Source organism: Cervus elaphus, chromosome 20, assembly GCF_910594005.1.
Source record: "Cervus elaphus chromosome 20, mCerEla1.1, whole genome shotgun sequence".
Lineage (NCBI taxonomy): Eukaryota > Metazoa > Chordata > Mammalia > Artiodactyla > Cervidae > Cervus > Cervus elaphus.
The window spans coordinates 127,975,476-127,995,057 of NC_057834.1; the positions used below are offsets into that span (position 1 = coordinate 127,975,476).

The 19,582-nt window shown below is 45.5% G+C and overlaps 1 protein-coding gene across 1 annotated transcript; it reads right to left on the reverse strand.

Moving 5' to 3' along the window:
* Positions 1-2,035: 2,035 nt before the first annotated feature.
* UTP11 (UTP11 small subunit processome component) lies at positions 2,036-13,490 on the reverse strand. Its single transcript, XM_043875908.1, has 8 exons — positions 13,327-13,490; positions 9,288-9,349; positions 7,985-8,087; positions 6,604-6,717; positions 5,991-6,084; positions 5,764-5,894; positions 3,420-3,530; positions 2,036-2,706 (listed from the first exon to the last, which is right to left on the reverse strand). The coding sequence occupies exons 1-8, from the start codon at positions 13,387-13,389 to the stop codon at positions 2,623-2,625; spliced, it is 762 nt and encodes a 253-aa protein (XP_043731843.1). The 5' UTR covers positions 13,390-13,490; the 3' UTR covers positions 2,036-2,622.
* Between the last annotated feature and the right edge of the window lie 6,092 nt (positions 13,491-19,582).

Below are 19,582 nucleotides of genomic sequence, written 5' to 3' on the forward strand. Positions count from 1 at the left end.
AGAAACAATAGTCTCTTTTCCAAGCAAGGAGCCAGGAGTCTGAGGTTCCAACAGGCACGCAAATGTCAGAGCCCTTGGCCTGTTTTCAGGACCCATGAAGCTGGAGCTGCTTAGGTTCATCAGAGGGGCAGCCAATCTTTCCCCTTAGAATCCTTGGGCCTCAAAGACAGCCTTCAGTTTAAGAGCAGCTCTGGACCCCTAGGCTTCCCAGGTGGCACTAGCTAGCGGTAAAGAACCCACCTGCTAATGCAGGAGATGTAAGAGACACAGGTTCAATCCCTGGGTTGGGAGGATCCCCTGGAGAAGGAAATGGCAACCCACTCCAGTATTCTTGCCTGGGAAACCCATGGACAGAGAAGCCTGGTGGGCTACAGTCCATGGGGTCCCAGTCGGGACAAACTGAGAGGCTTTCAGGATCCCCAGCTTTATCCCCTTACAGAGCTAGTGCTCTGATGACTTCTACCCTGAAACTTACTCGGTGAGGATGGACCTTCCTGCTCCATTTGACCTGTATGTATCCTGTGAGGACTTGTGGGTGAATAACCTGTGTCTAGGGCCTTCCCTGGTAGCTCAGTTGGTAAAGACTCCGCCTGCAATGCAGGAGACCCCAGTTCGATTCCTGGGTCAGGAAGATTCCCTGGAGAAGGGAGAGGCTATCCACTCCAGTATTCCTGGACTTCCCTGGTGGTTCAGAAGGTAAAGAATCCGCTTGCAATGCAGGAGACCTGGGTTCGATCCCTGGGTTGGGAAGATCCCCTGGAGTAGGGTATGGCAAGGCACTCCAGCATTCCTGTCTGGAGAATCCCCATGGACAGCGGAGCCTGGCGGGCTACACACAGCCCATGGAGTCGCAGTCAGACATGACTGAATGACTAAGCGCAGCACAGCAAGCTGCACCAGTGAAACCCTAGTGTTGTTTGTGAACCAGAGGGCATGCAGATGTGCGCACACCCGTGTTCCAGCCTGAGCGGTTGGTACCAAGTGCATCTATTAACCCGAGAGTTTACAGTGTGGGCAGCTTTGTGTGGGAGCGTGCTCCACCAAAAGCATTTAGGTGTGCTCCCCACCCTCCTCCCACCTTTCCCCCAAGCAGGGACAGGGAGTCAGAGCAGCAGGATCAAGCTGTGCCGTCCCAGGATCAGACTGCTGCTGGATTGGCCTGCTCCTCTGTCCAACACCCATGTGATGAGTCCTTTCCTGGCTCAGGTCTCAGCTCTCCAGATGCCTTTGTCATAAGACTATCAACATTCACTTAGCTCAGCACCTTTCCAGACTGGGAAGTGCTTCCTTCCTGAAGGCAGAAGCTGCTGGCTTCTAATCCCTTGGCTCTTCTTCCTGTTTTCCAGGGCCCCCAGATCTATATCCCACGGAGTACACCCTGACGAAACAGGTTTTCATTTTAAGCTTTGTACAGAACCTAACAGTCATGGAAATTTTCTTTTTTTTTAATCTTTAGAATCTACACAGAGCAGTTCCCCGTCTAGGGAGTGAGGTGTAAGCAAGCCTCCCAGAATCCTGCTCCTCCCACATCTGCTCTAAGCATGCTCAGCCCTGTCCTGACTGGTCTCGGCCTACCGTCCCTGCATGGGCAGGGAAGGGAAGGGCGAGACTCTGGGAAGTCTGTGTGTCTGCTGCACACACCCTGGGGCTGGGGTCTCTATTTCCAGGGCGAAGGCTTGTACCAAGCCATTTATAGCCTTGCCATCAAGAACTGGCCAGGAGGGCAGGAACACAGAGCCTGGTCTGAGTTTCAACAATAAAGAAGTGCCCCTCTGAGTTCCTGATTCCAAGGGTTTCTACCTGCAGCTGTAAAGTGTTAAAAAAAAAAAAAAATCCTTCCTGGCCAACTTATGCAGCCACCTGAATATCCAATAAGGGAAGAATGAATGAGGGTAAAATCAGTCTATCCACTGTATAAAACACTATGCAAATAGTAAAAATATTTAATTTTTACTGTGAGTATATATTACTTTTAAAAATTTAATGATGTAACCAAATGGAAAAGAGCTAATGATTTAATAGTAAACGAAAAAAGTAGGCCATAAAAGTGTTTAATTACGACTCCAAAACAGAAAAACCAACAACCGTGCCAACTTTCACAAAATGGAGGAAATAAACCAGGATGCTCTTGGTAGCTGTTCACCCTAACTCCCCTGATGTCCTAGCCTGTAAGTATATGCAGAAGTTATCTGCTGTCCTTGAATAAGTATTGGGCTTAGGGATGAACTCATTTGTTTGCCAAATTTGCTATATAAAAGATTATACTCCTTATAAAATGAAAAAAATGAAAGTATATAAAAATAAGACTGGCGTCAGGGAGTTCAATGGTGGTCCAGTGATTGAAATTTGGCACTTTCATTGCCCTGGGCCTGGGTTTGATCCCTAGTAGGCAAGCTGGGATCCCAGAAGCTGCACGGCTCAGCCCAAAAAAAGACTGAATTCAATAACCCACAATTCAGATGGGGGAGGGGCTTTAATGTTGTTCGTATCAAATGTCAAATCTGCAAAAAAATTATGGCTACAAACAGGAAAACCAAGTCACTTCGACCAATGGAATTTGAAGTTACTGGGAAAAGAAAATGTAAACTCTCTTCCATGTGGAATGACAAGGCTTATAACACCTCAACGTTTTCGACGACTCTCAAATTTGTAAATAGCTGGGGAGTTCACTGTTTCTTTCTTCACTTTCACCTTCCGAGTTTTATCCTACAAAAGAATAAAAAAGTTACCAGTAAAGCACAGGAGAGGGCTGTGTAAAATAGAAAGTTTAATAACTAAAGCCCCTAATTCAGCCCATCCCAACATTCAAAAGAGACAAAGCCCTTCTTTCTAAGGCATCCCTGACTGGATGACTCAAGTCCTCCCCCAGGCTTCCGTAATGATGTTGGCTGTGCATAAGTTCTTGTGAAAACTAAGAAAGGTCCTCAAATCATTTTTTTTTCTTTTTTGGTAGGGTTTCTCTTACGGAACCCCAGTTGAGAAAGGCAGACCAAAATGATCTGCAAAGCCAAAGAATTTGACATTTAGAGGAATGATAATAATATGAAAGGGGCATCTTATATTCCTTAGCTCTGCTATTTAACTACACAATGTTGTCTATTTTTAAATACCAGTGAATGACACGCACTGTTTTGTTAACCTGTTTAAATGTTACAGATAGCTGTTCATAAGCTATAAAGTTCACATGCCACCCGATCCTACCCTTAGCTGTTCCAAAGCACGGACTAATAAGCCCCTTATTACCTTCTTAATCAAGGAACATTTCAAGACTGTCAGAGTAACAGACACTGGCTCAAACCACTGCCCCTGAGGAGCAGACATTTTCACTGGGGTTGATTTACACACAGCTGAAATCCAGTTTCAGTTAAGACCTTTACAAGGAAAAAATAAAATGAATGCCTAAGGCTCTCTCTCCTCACCAAAAGATCTTTGCGAGTCTGAATTTTCTGTGCAATAACGAACAATTTTTTCTCACGCTCAATCCGCTGTGTCAGGCAGTCATACTGCTTCTGCCTCTCTCTCGCTATCCGCTGCAGAGAAAGCACACATTTTCAGTGAAACAATTAACAGGATAAAAATGAGTAACAAACTGTTTTTGAGTCCACTTAGGCCCAAATGCATAAATGGTTTCATCAATTCCCTCCTTACTTCAGAATCAATGTAACAAGACACTCTGAAGTTGTCCATTTTAAAAGCACCACATTCCAGAGGCCAACGGAACCTTGGAGACTTCCCCAGGGACACACGGTTCACCTGGAGCAGAGGCAGGACTGCGCCTCGAGACTCACAGATCCCAGGAATCTTTCCACTACTACTCGGAGCTGCTTCACCCTTTGAGTGAGCATCCCAGTCACCTAACGTGACATAGTATATAGAGAAGCAGAGAAGGGTCCCTGGGCAGTGACCGCAGAACTCAAGAGAGCAGAAGGACTCTGTCAGTAAAATTCTCACTGCTGATGACCCCTCACAGTCCAACGGTCCTTCACTCTTCCATGGTGACACCATGGACAGGAACTCCCCTGCCAGTGTAGGGGACATGGGTTCGAACCCTAGTCCAGGAAGATTTCATGCACCACAGAGCAACTAAGCCCATGCATCCCAACTATTGAGCCGGCAAGCCCTCGCGCCCACGCTCCGGAACGAGAAAAACCACCACGATGAGAAGCCCTTGCACCACAACATGACAGCAGCCCCTGATCACCGCAACTAGAGAAAACCCCCATGCAGCAATAAGACCCAGAGCAACCAAAAAAAAAAAAAAAGAAATGGTCCTTCAATAGGAGGGAATTATGGACCTCTGAGAAAGCTTTGGATTCTTTCCTTTTTTGGAGATTCTTTCTTGACATAAATATACATATATGTTTGTATTAAATTCATACAAACATACATACCTAGTCACATAAAATTTTAAGATGGAAAGAGGATGTTCACAGACTTCCTACAGCCCATTCACGGATTCCCCAAACCCTCCAAGTTACAGACTAAAAATTCCCTCGTAAGCCACCACTAGCAGTCTCTTAATCAAAATAATTTTGCTTTAAATAAGAGATTTAAAACCACCAGACAGAAGGGCAAGACTCAAACTTTCCCAACTTCTCCAAAGGTACGTTGGTGAACTATCCTACACAGGACCAGTCTCTTTAGGGACTACCGCGACACTTGAGACGTGTCAGTAAGACAGCTATGTGAAAACACAACTCCCGGACAAACAAAGTCAGCACTAGAACACTAGGTCAGCCAGCTCTTCAGCTGGAAGTGTTAGCTACAAAGAGGGGAGTATTACTGGGCCTCAGACTTAAACGATTCACCGAATCTAGCATAGTCTCACAGCAGTGGTTTCAGACAGCTTTTGTTTTCACTTCATTGCACAGACTGTCAAATTTATGGGATTACCCAATATAGTCAAACTAATTAGGGGTATTTATATTACTAAAGCAAGTTTAGCTGCCTCTGAGCTAGAGAAGCTGCTGTGAAATTAAACATTGGAAGCAAAGCTGATGCGGTGTAAATGATTCAAATCAAAACAGAACAGCTGTCTGCTTGAAACACATTGACAGCAGTTTTTTAAATGAATCAGTCAGAAGTGAGAGTTCAACTCCAGAAGACTTGGAGAAAAAGCATGTCTTCTACATGAACCCAGTCATAGCAATGGAAAACACCATAAGGACAAATTGATACAAAATCTGGGCTACAAATGCAGAACATGAAAGACCTTTGGATATGCACAGGCACTGTTAAAGGTTTACTATCAAAGTACACCAAATCCCTTCATCTGCAGTGTCCCCCTCCCCACTTCTCTATATTTTAAAACTGTTACCATCTGTTACAGCGTTGAAAGCACAAGCCCAGGGTCAGAGGTGGAGTCAGATGCAGACCTAGGGAATTCCCTGGTGGTGCAATGGTTAGGACTCCGTGCTTTGCTGTGGCCCAGACTCAATTCCTAGTCAGGGAACCAAGATCTCACAAACTTCATAGCATGGCCAAAAAAAAAAAAAAAAATAGAAGAAGAAGAAGAAGAAAACAAATGCAGACCTAAAGACCAGAACCTATGCTCCTGGCCACTATGCCACACATCCTCCAATCTTAGAAACTAAGAAAACTTCCTCCACTTCCATTCCCATCACCAAATTCTCCTCCTAGTTCTCCAAGAGAACTTAGTACTTTTTCCACAAATAATCTTACGGAATGCTGGGGGGGTAGCGGGGGAGGAAAGGAACCTAGAGTCCCATAAACTCCGACCTGAAGAAAAATGGAGAAACTTACCTTAAGTCGAGTTTGATTGTTAACTCCTTTCACTTTCTCCTTCTGCAAGGTCTCTATCGTGGGTCTGTTAAAGACTCTGTCAACTAGTTCTGGGGCTGTTCGCAGGTGAGTGGCAATATCAAACTGTTCAACTGAAAGTCAAGACAATCCTTAAGGTGCTGTCTCTAACACCAAACAACAAAGACCAACATGCTAGACTGTCCCAGAAACCTTCATACATTTCATACCTTCCTTTTTGGTGTCAAAAAAAAACACATGTTTATTCTGTTGCTTCCCCTGGAAATCCAGCAGATGGAGCTCTGCTTTTAGTCTTTCAATTTTCTGGAACACAGAATATAGTCTCATTTTATGTTGGGTTCTTCTAGGATATCAGAAATGAGTTTGCAAAAGTTTAGACCATTTCACATCATTGTTACCAGCTAGCAAAGAATTTTGAATTTGAAAGAATTCATTCTTTCAAAAGAAAGGACCACTAAAATGTATCAAGCACCAACCATATGTCAGCTACAGGCATAGCCAGGCACTGCACAAAACTCATTTAATCCTTACAACAATTCTATGAGACAGCAATAAGCAAACATCCCCAGGAAGTTCATTTGTCCATAATCATGGGGTTAATCAAAGGCAGAGCCCAAATTTAAACCTAAGTTTGTCTCATTCTCAAACTTGACCTCTTTCTACTCTACCATGCTAAATATACCTTTAAAAGGTTATCATAATCAAGTGTACTTTAAGATTAGAAATGCCAGAAGGAATCAACTTATAACTTGAGATCAATGGATTTCTATTTCTCTTCTTAACCAAGAAAAACATATCAGGATAAACATTTTTAGCTGTTACCTTTGCTTCTGCAACCCTTTTCATTTCTATATATTTGATATCCTGAGTTCTCATTAGCTTCAGCTGTTCTGGAGTTACTTCTTCCTTCGTCTCCTTAATAACATGAACTCCATCCTAAAAATCCAACAAATCGAGAAGACACAGTTCCTATTAGAGTAAAATCATTAACAAGTTGTTGGCACAGTTCATGGCTGGACCAAAGGCTACATATGACAGCCACTCAATGCACCAGGCCTCTAAGACATTTTCAACTCAGCACCTCCTGTCACCAACTCAGAACAGCTCCAGCAGTATTTGGATTGAACCCGCACACTACAGATAGAGGTCTAAGAGAAGTGTTCTCTAAATATGGCCCAATGGCTGACATGTCTGTTGCACTATGACCAGCAGTCTAGACGTTCAAGTTTGTATACTTTGAAAATGTAGATGATGCCAAGGAAGCAAAAAGAGTGTGCCAATGGAATGGAGCTTGATGAACATAGGATCAGAGCTGATTACTCTATAGCAAAAAAAAACACATAATCCTACACCAGGAATCTACACGGGGAGATCTACCTATGGGAGCTCATGCCGTCAAGATTACTACAACAGAGGATATGAGTGAGGCTATGAGGTTCAGGGCTGTCCTAGTGGATCATACGAAGGAAGTGAAGGCGGAGGATGGGGAACTGCTCAAGACAGGGATCAGGCCTACAGAAGACAGTGACCGTCTTCTCCCTACTGTAGTTGTGGAGGACACAGATCACATCCCAGACCGGGATCATATCCACCTCACTGCTACTAAAGCAAGAAGCGGAAGACTTTCTAAAGCCAGTCCTAGAGTTAGGATGTTGTCTCTGGATAATATTTTTTAAAAAGTGAACAGTGACTTTTACACCTTCTATGATGGCTACTTTTGGTGGAATTGAAATGTTATTTTCATTCTGCACTCAGTGCTTTTGTTCATTGTTTTCAGAAAAGCATGTTCTGCATGTATATTTTTTACAGTCTAAATTCTGATTGCTGAGAAGTTTCTACTGCACAAAATTTCATTTAAATGGTTTTTCTACTGAATCCAGGGTATTCTGAAGATTGAAGCCTGTGTGTAAAATCCTTCCAAAGGCAAAAAGCAACAATAAAGTTTGGATTTTACTTTTCTAACATTAAAAAAAAGGAAAAAGAATGGGAATGGTTCCAGGCATCAAACAACTGAGACTCAGGGGCAGAAACACATGCTGCTCGTGAAACGGCAGCTTCACCCTGGATACTGACCAGGAGCACCTGACCAACTGGAGAAGAGCTAAATAAAAGCCCAAGATCCTCTCTCTCCATCTCCTCCCTCATCCCTATTTTCCTTCTTGAGTTGGAGCTCAAAATACCAACTAATCCATTAAGCACTCACCTGGAGTTTAACCCGGGTCATTTTATAGTAGAATTCATCTGGATTTTTTTCCAGAGCCTTTTTCCGGAGAGCTCTGAGGTATTCTTGCTTTTTCCGGTAGTCACTAAAAAGCAGGTTAAACAAGTTCACAGCAAAAAAGAAGAAAATAACCACAACAAGCAAACTTTACAAGCATTTAGTGATATATACAAAGTGAAACTCAAAAGAGCCGAAGAGGTGACTAGATTCAATCCACACTCCACTGTGGCAGACCTTGTTCATCTCTCTGTGGTTTCACTCCTATCCCAGTTCTACCTGAAACTAATAACAGTCCTTTTTTCATGTAAGTTTTAGTGCCATTTACATCATTACAGGGAGAGACCCAACAAAGCACAAATTAGAACTACTCAGACAGGATTATGAGGCAAGTCTGAGCACCAAGTAACCAAATAAGTTTCAGAAACTACACATTGGAGTACAGCACAGCAACTAAAATCGCGGGCTCTGGAGCCAGACAGTCTGTGTTCAAACCTTGACTCCACCACTACTGGCTGAGTAATCTTAGATAAGTTAGTTAACCACTCTGCATCCCAATTTAATTTGGGAAATGGGTGTGATAATAGTACCCCCTCAAGATTGCTAGGTGGAGTAACTGAGTATAAAAATGATAACTCTCGTAGAACACTGTCTCAGTTATTATTATTATTTGCCTGAAAAACTCTGGGATCCAGAGCAACCCACTGAATCCATCACCATCTGCTCTGGGAGCATAAAAAAGGACCTCAGCTGACATGCATGGCTAACAAATAATCATAAAATACTTTGCAAATAAAGTGCTAAAGAAAAAGAAGAATGGGGATAATTGTTTTATAAGATGTTTTCAGAGTTCATTATCACCCACGCTCAGTCCCATGAATCCATCTTTCACATCTCTTCATTCCACACCACACATGGTGATGTAAGAGACTCAACAATTGGAATGTTAGATTTTATCTTGAACGTCAAGAAGAGAGAGAGAAAAAAAGATTCAGCTTTTGGCTCAAACACCAAGGCAGAAGCAAATCAAAGCCATCATGAGAAAACGATCTGGAACAACATTATAAAAAAAATTCACAATGCAAGGACAGTTAAATAAATAATGCTCCGCCTAAACAAAGAGAGAAGTTTAGGGTCCCAGAAAAGTATCTGACAGGCTGCCAGAGCTTTTGGCCATTTTATCAATGGCAGGAAATTATCCCTTGTTGGACACTCAGGCAATTCAGCTGCAATACAGGGAGGTTGTAAGCTTTTTTGGCAGCACCTCTGCTAGAAGGACTACACTCACTCTGCACGAAGCTTGTAATCTTTCTTTTTCTCCAGCAGGCCCAGATGTTTTCGAAAGCCAGGCTAGAAAACAAAAGGAAAAAAAAAATGCTTAGTTTCCTCAGCAAGCACATATCCGAATCAACATGACACCTGCCAGGAACAAGAGTCTCTGGAGCGCTCAGTAAATCCCTGTCCCGGCGGCCAATGTGCTACCCTGTTCCCTCCCTCCCCCGACTGGGCTCTGCCCAAGGATGAGAGGCCATGCAGCCGTCAGAGAGGTCACAAGTACGGCCATAGTAGGTTTCTTGGCCTATTAAGGACAGAGAAAGGCAACAATGACTCGGCACTAAGCGAGCAGTTGCCAGTTGTACTAAAATTACTACGGACTTAATCCAAGGGTTTATAAAATACTATGAAGGGAAAACATAGTAACAGGGAAGCAACTGTGGTTAAGAGAGCTAAATTTAGAGTCTGAAGAACTGGGTTCAAATCCAAGCTGCACCTCTTAACAATCTGTGACCTTGCGCAAGTCACTTCACTTCTCTGAGTTGCTGTTTCGTAACTATAAAGTGCTTCAAAAGATTGAAGACAAAGGAAAAGAGGGTGGCAGAGAATGAGATGGTTAGATAGTATCACCGACTCAAAGGACATGAACTTAAGCAAACTCTGGGAGATAGTAGAGGACAGGGAAGCCTGGCGTGCTGCAGTCCATGGGGTCGCAAAGAGTCGGACATGATTAAGCAACTAAACAACTCTAAAGTGAGAATAACAGGACCTACTTCTCATGATTACCCTGAGAATTAAATGAGACTTTAAAGTGGTAGCTACCTGCACATAGCAGGTGCCCAGCATATGTGTACTGTTATAATTCTAATTTTGGTACAAAGCATGAGAGAAAACCAAGAATGACAGAAAATACTTTCTCTAATAGAGAACTTGGATAGCATGGTAGGTATGAGGATTAAACCTTGGTATTATCTTTCTACAAGCTATCACTTGCTCAGCACTTAACCTATGGCAAGGTCAGTGCTAGCAACTTTTGCCTACATCATCATAACAGGCCACATTTGCTAAAAATTACTATTACATCTTAGGCAATTTTGAAAACATAAAATTAAAGGAAAGAAAAAAATCATTATAAAGAATTTGCATGTACTTTTACTTTACCTTAGTTTGTAACATCTAGGAGCTTTGACATTCCTAGAAGGTTTAAAAAAAAAATGCCTATTCTCCTATAAGGATGAGTATATAACATGAGTAAATAAAATTTTTATCAATGTGGAAAAAAAAAAAGAATCACTACTACAAAGCAATCTGCTAGGCTCATTAAACACAATCTCATTTATCCCCAATCAAGGAAAGCAAATAAAGCAGGCACACTGTTATCCCATTTTTCCAAAAAGGGAAGGCAGTTTAACGAACAGCTTGCCCAAGAACACAGACAGAACTACTAAGTGGCAAAGCTAGAACTAGACCCATTCTATCTGGGGCCACAGTCTGCTCTTCCCCACTCTCCTACACTGCATCCTCTTCCACCCTGAATGATCTTGATCTTTGAGAAAGTACATAAACTCACTGTTTAAACTTCTGTAATAACTTGGACGAGATTTTTAAGTCTACTTTCTCATCCTCTATCCCTGAAGTGTTGCAAGAAATAACTCAGTATTTAAAATAATACCCAAGCCCTCTTGTGATCATTATTTTAATTACAGCAAAGGGAGGCTGACAGAGAGTGGAAAGAGAAAACCCAAGCGTCAAAAGAGCAACAAAGTGAGGCAGAGATCTTGAAATCTGTCATGTCCACTTAAATGTACACCTGCGTTACAGGAGGAAGTGTGGCACTGAATCTGAAATAGTTCACATAATTACCCCCTCCATACCAACTATCTTCCAGTGCTCCCCCACTGCCGCAGTGAGGACCGACAGGAAAGGGTCCAAACTTTACCCAAACAGGGACTGCTCTCCTCAATGTGCTTACCACCTTTTCCAGTATGGCCTTCTCACCTCTCCCACAAAGACCCTCTACTCCCACTCACACATGGCCTCTGTCTTCTCTCTGAGTCTAAATCAACTACTCAAAATTGTGCCTTTGGTCACATCACACTAGTCAGGCTCTTTAAGCATCAGATTCCTCATTTGTAAAATGAGGATAACATCCTCCTCACAGGGATGTAGTAGGATTACAAGAGATAATCCTTATACAGCACATTAGGCTGGACCTAGCATATGGTCAGTGCTCAAAGAGACAGCTATTATCATTGCCTTCCAAGTCCAACAGATCTCATGGTGATGCTTTCTCTCATCATCTCTCCTCTTCCCACTCATGTTTCTTATTGGGAATTTTTGCTTTTCCTTTTTTTAAGAATTTTTTTTTTCCTTTTTTTTCTCCCCCTCTCATTGGGCATTTTTTACACATCTCTTACAAAGCTACTTCTTTGCTCAACCTTTGGTGGCTTTTGGATTCAGAGATCTGATCCCTGACTTTGTCAACTGCCAGCTATAGATGTCTGTCTTGGGGCAAATTATTTAACATAGGTTAATAATGAGCCTTAGCTTCTCCATCTGCAAATGTAACATAACAGTAGTGCCTACTTTCACATACCACTGACAGCTAAATGAGATAATAAAGCATTCTGCACTTTGTCTGGCTCTGGCACACAATAAGCACTTCTAGCTGTTATTACTTTTAGATAGATATATGTAGATCTATCTATCTATCTATCTATCTTTCATATCTATCTTGTTTGTAGGTCCAAACAAGGTGGCAAATTACACTAGTCCCAACACACCACTGAGCACACAGCAAGTGCACAATAAATGTCTGATAAATGCTATTAAGCCGGAAGACTAAACTGTGGTTGGGAGGCCTTAGTTCCATCCCATCAGTGACACAACTTTAGATACATCCTTCTCTCTTTCCCATCTGTAAAACGAAGTTGGACCAGACATCCCTAGGGGCCTTTCTGGATCGAATATTGTGTGATTCCTGATTAAATGAATTCCCACTCAAGTTCCTCACACAGAGACAACCCCCACAAAAGTCCTACAACTGTTTACCTGGCCCCAATTTGGTGTTTGTGACCAGGCAAGCCAACTCTGTTCTTGAACCTCATTTTCCCCACCTACATAATGGGCTATCAAGAAAGCTGAACACCAAAGAATTGATGCTTTTGAACTGTGGTGTTGGAGAAGACTCTTGAGAGTCACTTGGACAGTAAGAGATCCAACCAGTCCATCCTAAAGGAAATCAGTCCTGAGTATTCATTGGAAGGACTGATGGTGAACCTGAAACTCCAATACTCTGGCCACCTGATGCGAAGAACTGACTCATTAGAAAAGACCCTGATGCTGGGAAAGATTGAAGGCAGAAGAAGGGGACGACAGAGGATGAGATGGTTGGATGGCATCACGAACTCAATGGACATGTGTTTGAGTAAACTCCGGGAATGCACAGGGAGGCCTGGCCTGCTGTAGTCCATGGGGTCACGAAGTGCCGGACACGACTGAGCGACTGAACTGATAAAATGGGCTTGGAAAACATGAACGTTAAGGGGAAGACATAACAAAAAGCGTATGTAGCAGATCTTCAGGGACCTCAAATTTCAGGCATGATGATGATATTGCATTAATAACATCAATCTCTTCGGGCTCAGCCGACAGACGCAGTGGACAGAGCTGAGCATCTTTAAATGCGGATTCCAGTTTCAGTCAGGACACTTAATGGCTGTGTGAACTTTGACCTCAACTTCCCGTAAGAAAATCACTTTACACACAGTATCTTATTTAACCACCTCACCGAAACCTTTCAAGATAGCTTTATCTCCCAAGAATAAGGACAGCCGTTCTTTTCCTAGAGAGAACGACCATCCCCTCCTCCCCAAAGGCGAGGCTCCGCCCCAGCCACGCCGGCGTCGCTAACATATATTTACATGTATTTACTTATACCATTCCCCTCACGGAAAAGGACAAGATCCGCAGGTGGTGGGGTGGGGAGGGCTGGGGCGAGAATAGCACATGGGCCCATCAGCCAGCGCTCAGTGGGGCCTGTGGGACCCTACCTGGCTTCGCTCTCGGTGTTCCCGCTGCCGGGACTTAGCCGCCTTCCGAAATGCCGCCGCCATGTCTGCTCACTCCTGGAAAAGCTCTCTACAACAACGCCGGTTTCGCACCGCTTCAGCCGCCGGACCACCGATCCTACCGGAAATAAGCCAAGACACCAGCGACTTAGAACCGCCCACTTCCTCCCCGCAGCCTATCCAGCGCCTGTCTTTCCGGAAATACGTCATCTAGTAAAGGCGTCCACCACAGGCTACTTCTGGGAAGTGTAGTTCTCTAGGTCTAGTCTCGTGACTCTACAACCTCCCGTTCTTATTCGCCAGAGCTTGTCCACGTGTACCGAAACCTCGCCTTCGCGCTCCGCTCCGCGTTGGCGCCTGGGAACACGTGGCTGGCACAGCCCTCGGGCTGAACTGGGCCTGGAGGGTGCGCATGCGCGGTCTCCTACAGCTCTGCTCCACTTGCTGTATTTAAGCGGTACGTTTAAAGCTAGGAGCCTTGTGAATTTCCCGGTGTATCGGGAAGACCGCTCTAAAGAGAGACAAGCGTCCTTAAAACCACCTGTTGTTCTGCCACTTGTTGGCTACATAACTTCGGACAGGTTACTCTGATACTGACCTTCCCCAATTCAACAGAAATTGACTAGAGGTATGGATGTGAGAGTTGGATCATAAAGAAGGCTGAGCGCTGAAGAATTGATGCTTTTAAACTGTAGTGTTGGAGAAGACTCTTGAGAGCCCCTTGGACTGCAAGGAGATCAGACCAGTCAATTCTAAAGGAAATCAATCCTCAATATTCATGGGAAGGGTTGATGCCGGGGAGTTGGTGATGGACAGTGAAGCCTGGAGTGCTGCAGTCCATGGGTTTGCAAAGAGTCAGACAGGACCAAGCGACTGAGCTGAACTGATGCTGAGGCTGAAGCTCCAGTACTTTGGCCACCTAATGTGAAGAGCTGACTCATTAGAAAAGACCCTGATACTGGGAAAGATTGAAGGCGGGAGAAGGGAATGACAGAAGACGAAATGGTTGGATGGCATCACCGACTGGACATGAGTTTGAGCGAGCTCCTGGAGATGTTGAAGGACAGGGAAGCCTGGCGTGCTGCAGCCCATGGGGTCACAAAGAGTCAGAACGACTGAACAACAAGAAGCTAGACAAGAAATTCAGGGAGGACTTTACCACGGCTCCTGTTGCACCAAGTGGGAGCAAAAAAAGTAACAGGTTCCTTTTCTGGGGAAGAGCTGGGAGGAGAGGCTGGTGCCTTATTTGGGGTGAGGGCAAGGTGTGTCCAGGGTTCAGGCCAGAGGAGTGGCTTAGGTGTGTTCTGCCCACCCCTTTATGGTGTTGTGTGCAGTGGGTACTCTGCCTTCTTAGCTCTCAACACCCGATTTTTGCTGCTGCAACCCAGGAAGGGACAGTTGGATTTTTTGGTCTTTTTATATCTTTTGGTCCAGAATTTGCCCCAACTACACACACAGACACACACACACACACACACACACACACAGAGTTATTTGACTTTAATGGCATCATTTTTCTCATGCATAAGCCAAGGATAATAATAGCATGCACTGCTTGCCTCATAGGGCTGTCAAAGGGCTCATAGTTTAACAGAGGAGTCATATTATGGCACTAGTTACAAAGTTCTAAGTCCCTCACACCCTCAAGGTGTGGCTGAAAGAATCTCAGAGGCAGTACAATGTAATGATTGGGACCATAAACCACGGACGTGTGTTCTGATCCTGTTACCAGTCAACACACAGTTAGCTTCATTGAACCTTAGTCTTCCATCCTTGAAATGGAGGTAATAATACTATATCTACAGGATTATTATGAGGTTTAAATGAAATAATATGTTTAAAGTCCTTAATATTGTGTTCACTCATTGGCAAATTCACAGTCAATTGGAGCTATTATTGTTATAACTGAACGTACTTGTAAGAATAGAGAAAAGGTTGGGCACAGTAGGACATTCCAAAGGCATTTGGCTTCTTTTCCACCACATAAAGCTAACCTTCAGTGAGTTCTGTAATTGCACCCATTTTCATGATAGGGCTCACCCCTCCAGCTGTGGAGCTCTGGAGAAAACCTCTGCTCAATCCCCAGAAATGTGAAGCCAGTAAGCCAGTGAGCATGTAAAAGCTGAAAGTAGCTGAGATTTGCTGTGTGAAAAATTTTTTCCTGCCTCTGAGTCTGAGCCTTGCCAAACTAAGGCTACGCGCGTCAACAAAATTCAGTCTCACTTGTTATTAATCGGTGACCATCGAAAGACAAGGACCTTCATGATCTGGCCTGAACAAGCCTCACCTCAATTAAGAAGCCCAGCCATCAGGGAGAGTGACCAGGTGGCAGCCCCTTTCCCTGAAGAAGGCATTTAGTGGCAGAGACATTGAGAAGAAGGCAGCTCTGCACACTCGATTTGAATTGCACATCCACAACCTATCAGCTTGTGATCTGGGGCCACCTTGTCAAACTTTCTGAGCCCTGTGTACTACTCTGTAAAATAGTGATAACAATAATAACCACCTCATATGGCTTTGGTGGGGCTTCCCAGGTGGCGCTAGTGGTAAAGAACCTGCCTGTCAACCCAGGAGACATGAGACATGGGTTCTAACCCTGGGTCGGGAAGATCCCCTGGAGGGCATGACCACCCACTCCAGTATTCTTGCCTGGAGAATCCCGTGGACAGATGAGCCTGGTGGGCTACAATTCATAGGTTGCAAAGAGTCAGACACAATCAAAGCGACTTGGCATGCACGCAGACATGGCTTTTGTGAGAGCCAAAGGAAGTAACACTGGCACTTAGCATGGTACCCTGCATATATTTGGCATTTAAGCATTGGTTAGTTCTTCCTGTGCTCTGTAGAAGTCAGTCATTTCACCCTCCGCACCCACAGACCCATTGCAAGGCTTGAGGTCATGAGGAAGATGTTTCTGGGCAATCTGAAAGAGGGTATCTGCTCAGATAAGAGGCCTGCAGGGGCTGCAGGCAGTCCAGTGGGCAAGAATGAGCAATACAGCAGAGAAGGAAGGGAGTTTTCTCACTAGGGGGGAGGAGGGCTTGTGGTTACAGGCATCAGAGAATGATTCAGCAGCCAGAGGAAACCATGAGAGGCCTGCCAGTCACCAGGCACCCAGGGCCTCCTTTTGTAAACTCTTTCAAGGTGAGAGAACAGCTGGGAGACACTGAATAAGCCGCCCTCCACCCCAGAATAAGGAAGGTGGGGACCTCTAGGGTTGGGGGGAGGGACAACCAGATCCCACTTTCCCAAAGCCAGTCGGCGTGGCCAGCGTTCAGGCTCTGCTTCCAGCCCCAGCTCAGACACACCTGTTCCCGGGAGGAGGGGTGGGGGATGGGGAAGACTGATAGGGAACAGGAACAGGGAGTCCATGAGGCTGATCCCTAGACCTCCCTGGGGCATATCCACCTGTGTCAAGGGAAATTAGAGCAAGCAGGGAAATGTGAGCCTGCTGGCAATGGAGAGGGGAAAGGATACAGGCCTGCTCTACACCAGTCTCCCTCCCTTAGGCTGGGCCAAGTCAAAAATCTCCTAACTTTCCAGGGCTTCCAGATTCCAAGAAGCAGAATCTTACCACTTGACAAGGAAAGAGAGTGTTGGGGGAGTTGGGGGGTGACTGGGGGTGGGCAGGGGGTTGAGGGAGTGTCCCCCATGTTGAATAACTACTGTGTGTTCTCACCCATTCCTCACAATTATGTGATGAGACTGGGAGTCCACCACTCTGAACAGATGAGACTTGGACGGTTCAAGAGGTTAAATGACTACAGAGGCTATAGAGCCTAATGATTAAGCTAGCTCCCTTTGTTTGGCTGGGGTTTTTTTTGTTTTTTGGGTTTTTTTTTTTGGCATAAAGAGCTTTGACATTTGATTGTCTGGCTTTGAATCCAGGCTTTGCTGTTATTATCTGTGTTACCCTTGGCAGGTTACTTACTCTCTCTGTGCCTCCATGTTCTCATCCTTAAAGATAAAATTACATATTTCACAAAGCTGTTGGATAGTCAAGTGCATTAATATATGTAAAATGCTTAGGCGGGGACTGGTGCAAAGTAAGAACTCAGAAGATACTGACTCTTATTCAGACTGCTCATCAGAATTCAAACTGAGTAAAACCAGAGACCCCAAATCACTTTCCTGTACAGCAAAAATTAATGCAACATTGTAAATCATTTACTGTTATTCAGTAGCTCAGTCAAGTCCGACTTTTTGACTCTTTGCGACCCCATGGACTGCAGCATGCCAGGCCCCCTGTCCTTCACCATCCCCCAAAGTTTGCTCAAACTCGTGTCCATCAAGTCAATGATGCCATCCAACCATCTCATCCTCTGTCGTCCCCTTCTCCTCCTGGCTTCAATCTTTCCCAGCATCAGGGGCTTTTCTAATGAGTCAGTTCTTCGCATCAGGTGGCCAAAGTATTGGAGCTTCAGCATCAGTCCTTCCAAAGAATATTCAGGACTGATTTCTTTTAGGGTTGACTGGTTTGATCTCCTTGCAGTCCAAGTGAATCTCAAGAGTCTTCTCCAACACCATGATTCAAAAGCATCAATTCTTCAGTGCTCAGCCTTCTTTATGGTCCAACTTCAATTAAAAAGAAAAAAGACCCACAACACTACCGTTGATCCAGCACCTTCCTTACTCACTCATAACCACTTCATTTCTGAAGGCTGCTCACCTTTACCTTCCCCTCAACCCAGAGCAAACCCTTTCTTACCATCTCCTCCAACCAGGCAGTCTTCCCTCTATTCGCCAGGGCTGAGTCTCCTATACCTGCAAGGCAAATTCCAAAGTCTGGACTGGCTACTCCCTCCCTGGACTCCAGGTAGTACGTGCCTATGGAGCAATCTGCAGCTTGGGGGGTCCAAACAGAGGCAGTGTCTGTGATTCATTCATTCCTCAGATATTTGTTGAGTGCTAAACATTGGAGTAGATACTGGGAATGCTGTGGTGAACCAGAATAATGCAGTCCCTGCGCACAGAGTAGGTGTCAGAACAACAATAATTAATAAGCCATTAGTTAATCTTGAAAGGAAACGTGGCCTCAAGGGTGACTTGGGACCAGGAAGGCAGATATGTGACTCAGAAGTGGGAGAGCAGGGTACTCAGGAGCACCAGTTTGGGAGGGAATGAGTCTCTGAGTGTTTGGCCAGACCAAGGCTGGGGGATGGGAGCGCCTCTGTGGGCACCCGAATTTTTACTTTAGACCCTGAGGTCATTTCCAGGGTTGGTTTGTTGTCTCCTGTTTTGCAAACAGCGCGGCAGAGCCGCCTCCTCCCTCCCCTCCCCTTCAGATGGAGGCTATTTATTCCTAGTGACAAGCCTGAGGATCCCAGGGGGGGTGGCCTCAAGGACCTGGAGGGGCCTGTGTCCCTGGCAGGCGCCGGTGCTCCCTCCCAGGCAGGGCACGGGGAGGAAGTCGGAAGGTTGGGAACTGCAGAGGTCGGGGAGAAGGACTTCCCTCCACTGCCCCTTGCAAGCGCCCCATCCATGCACACTCCTCACACCCCTTCTTGAGAAGCTCCAAAGTCATGGGGCCTAGGATATGAGTCTCCCCTGGGCCTCAAAGGTCAAAACTATTCCTGGGCACTGTGGAGACCAAGGGAGGTCTTCTCTGCTCCGCGATGAGCTGGAGACGAGGCGGCGGTTACTTCTGTTTTCGCCACTTTAAGAGTTGTGAAATAAAGCCCTTTGAAGGTCAAGGCCCTAGAGAGGGGGTCCTTACATCATTCGTTTCCAGAGAACACCTTGGTTCCCACTGACAGCAGGGTAAAAACCACCCCCTCCTCCAGGATGGCCTAAGTCTTCTTTTACAAATTCGGGCTGAGTGTGATCCCTGGGGGTAAACTGGGAGGGGGCGGGAACACGAAGTGGACACGAAGGAGGACTCTCTCGGTCCCCAAATGGACCTTGGTCTGCTGCCTCCGGGTATCCCTTGCCTGAGATTGAATACAGCTAGCCGCTGGGGGCGGCGGGGGGAAAGGAGATGAGGGGGGCGGGAAGGAACATGGGGGGAAGGGAGGGAGGCCAGCAAAAGCTGAAGGGAGGGGACTGGGGCGGGGTCCTGGAGGCCCTGGAAGGTTGGGAGAGCCAGGTTAGGCCGAGCGGGCTAGGGCCGGCTCCAGTCTAAAAGGGAGGTGGGGGCGGGGTCTGGCCCCCAGCCTCCGGGACGAGGGCCGGGGGCGGGGTCCGCACCCCGCGGGCAGGGGCGGCCGGGGGCGGGGTCCGGGCGGGGCGGGCCCCCGCG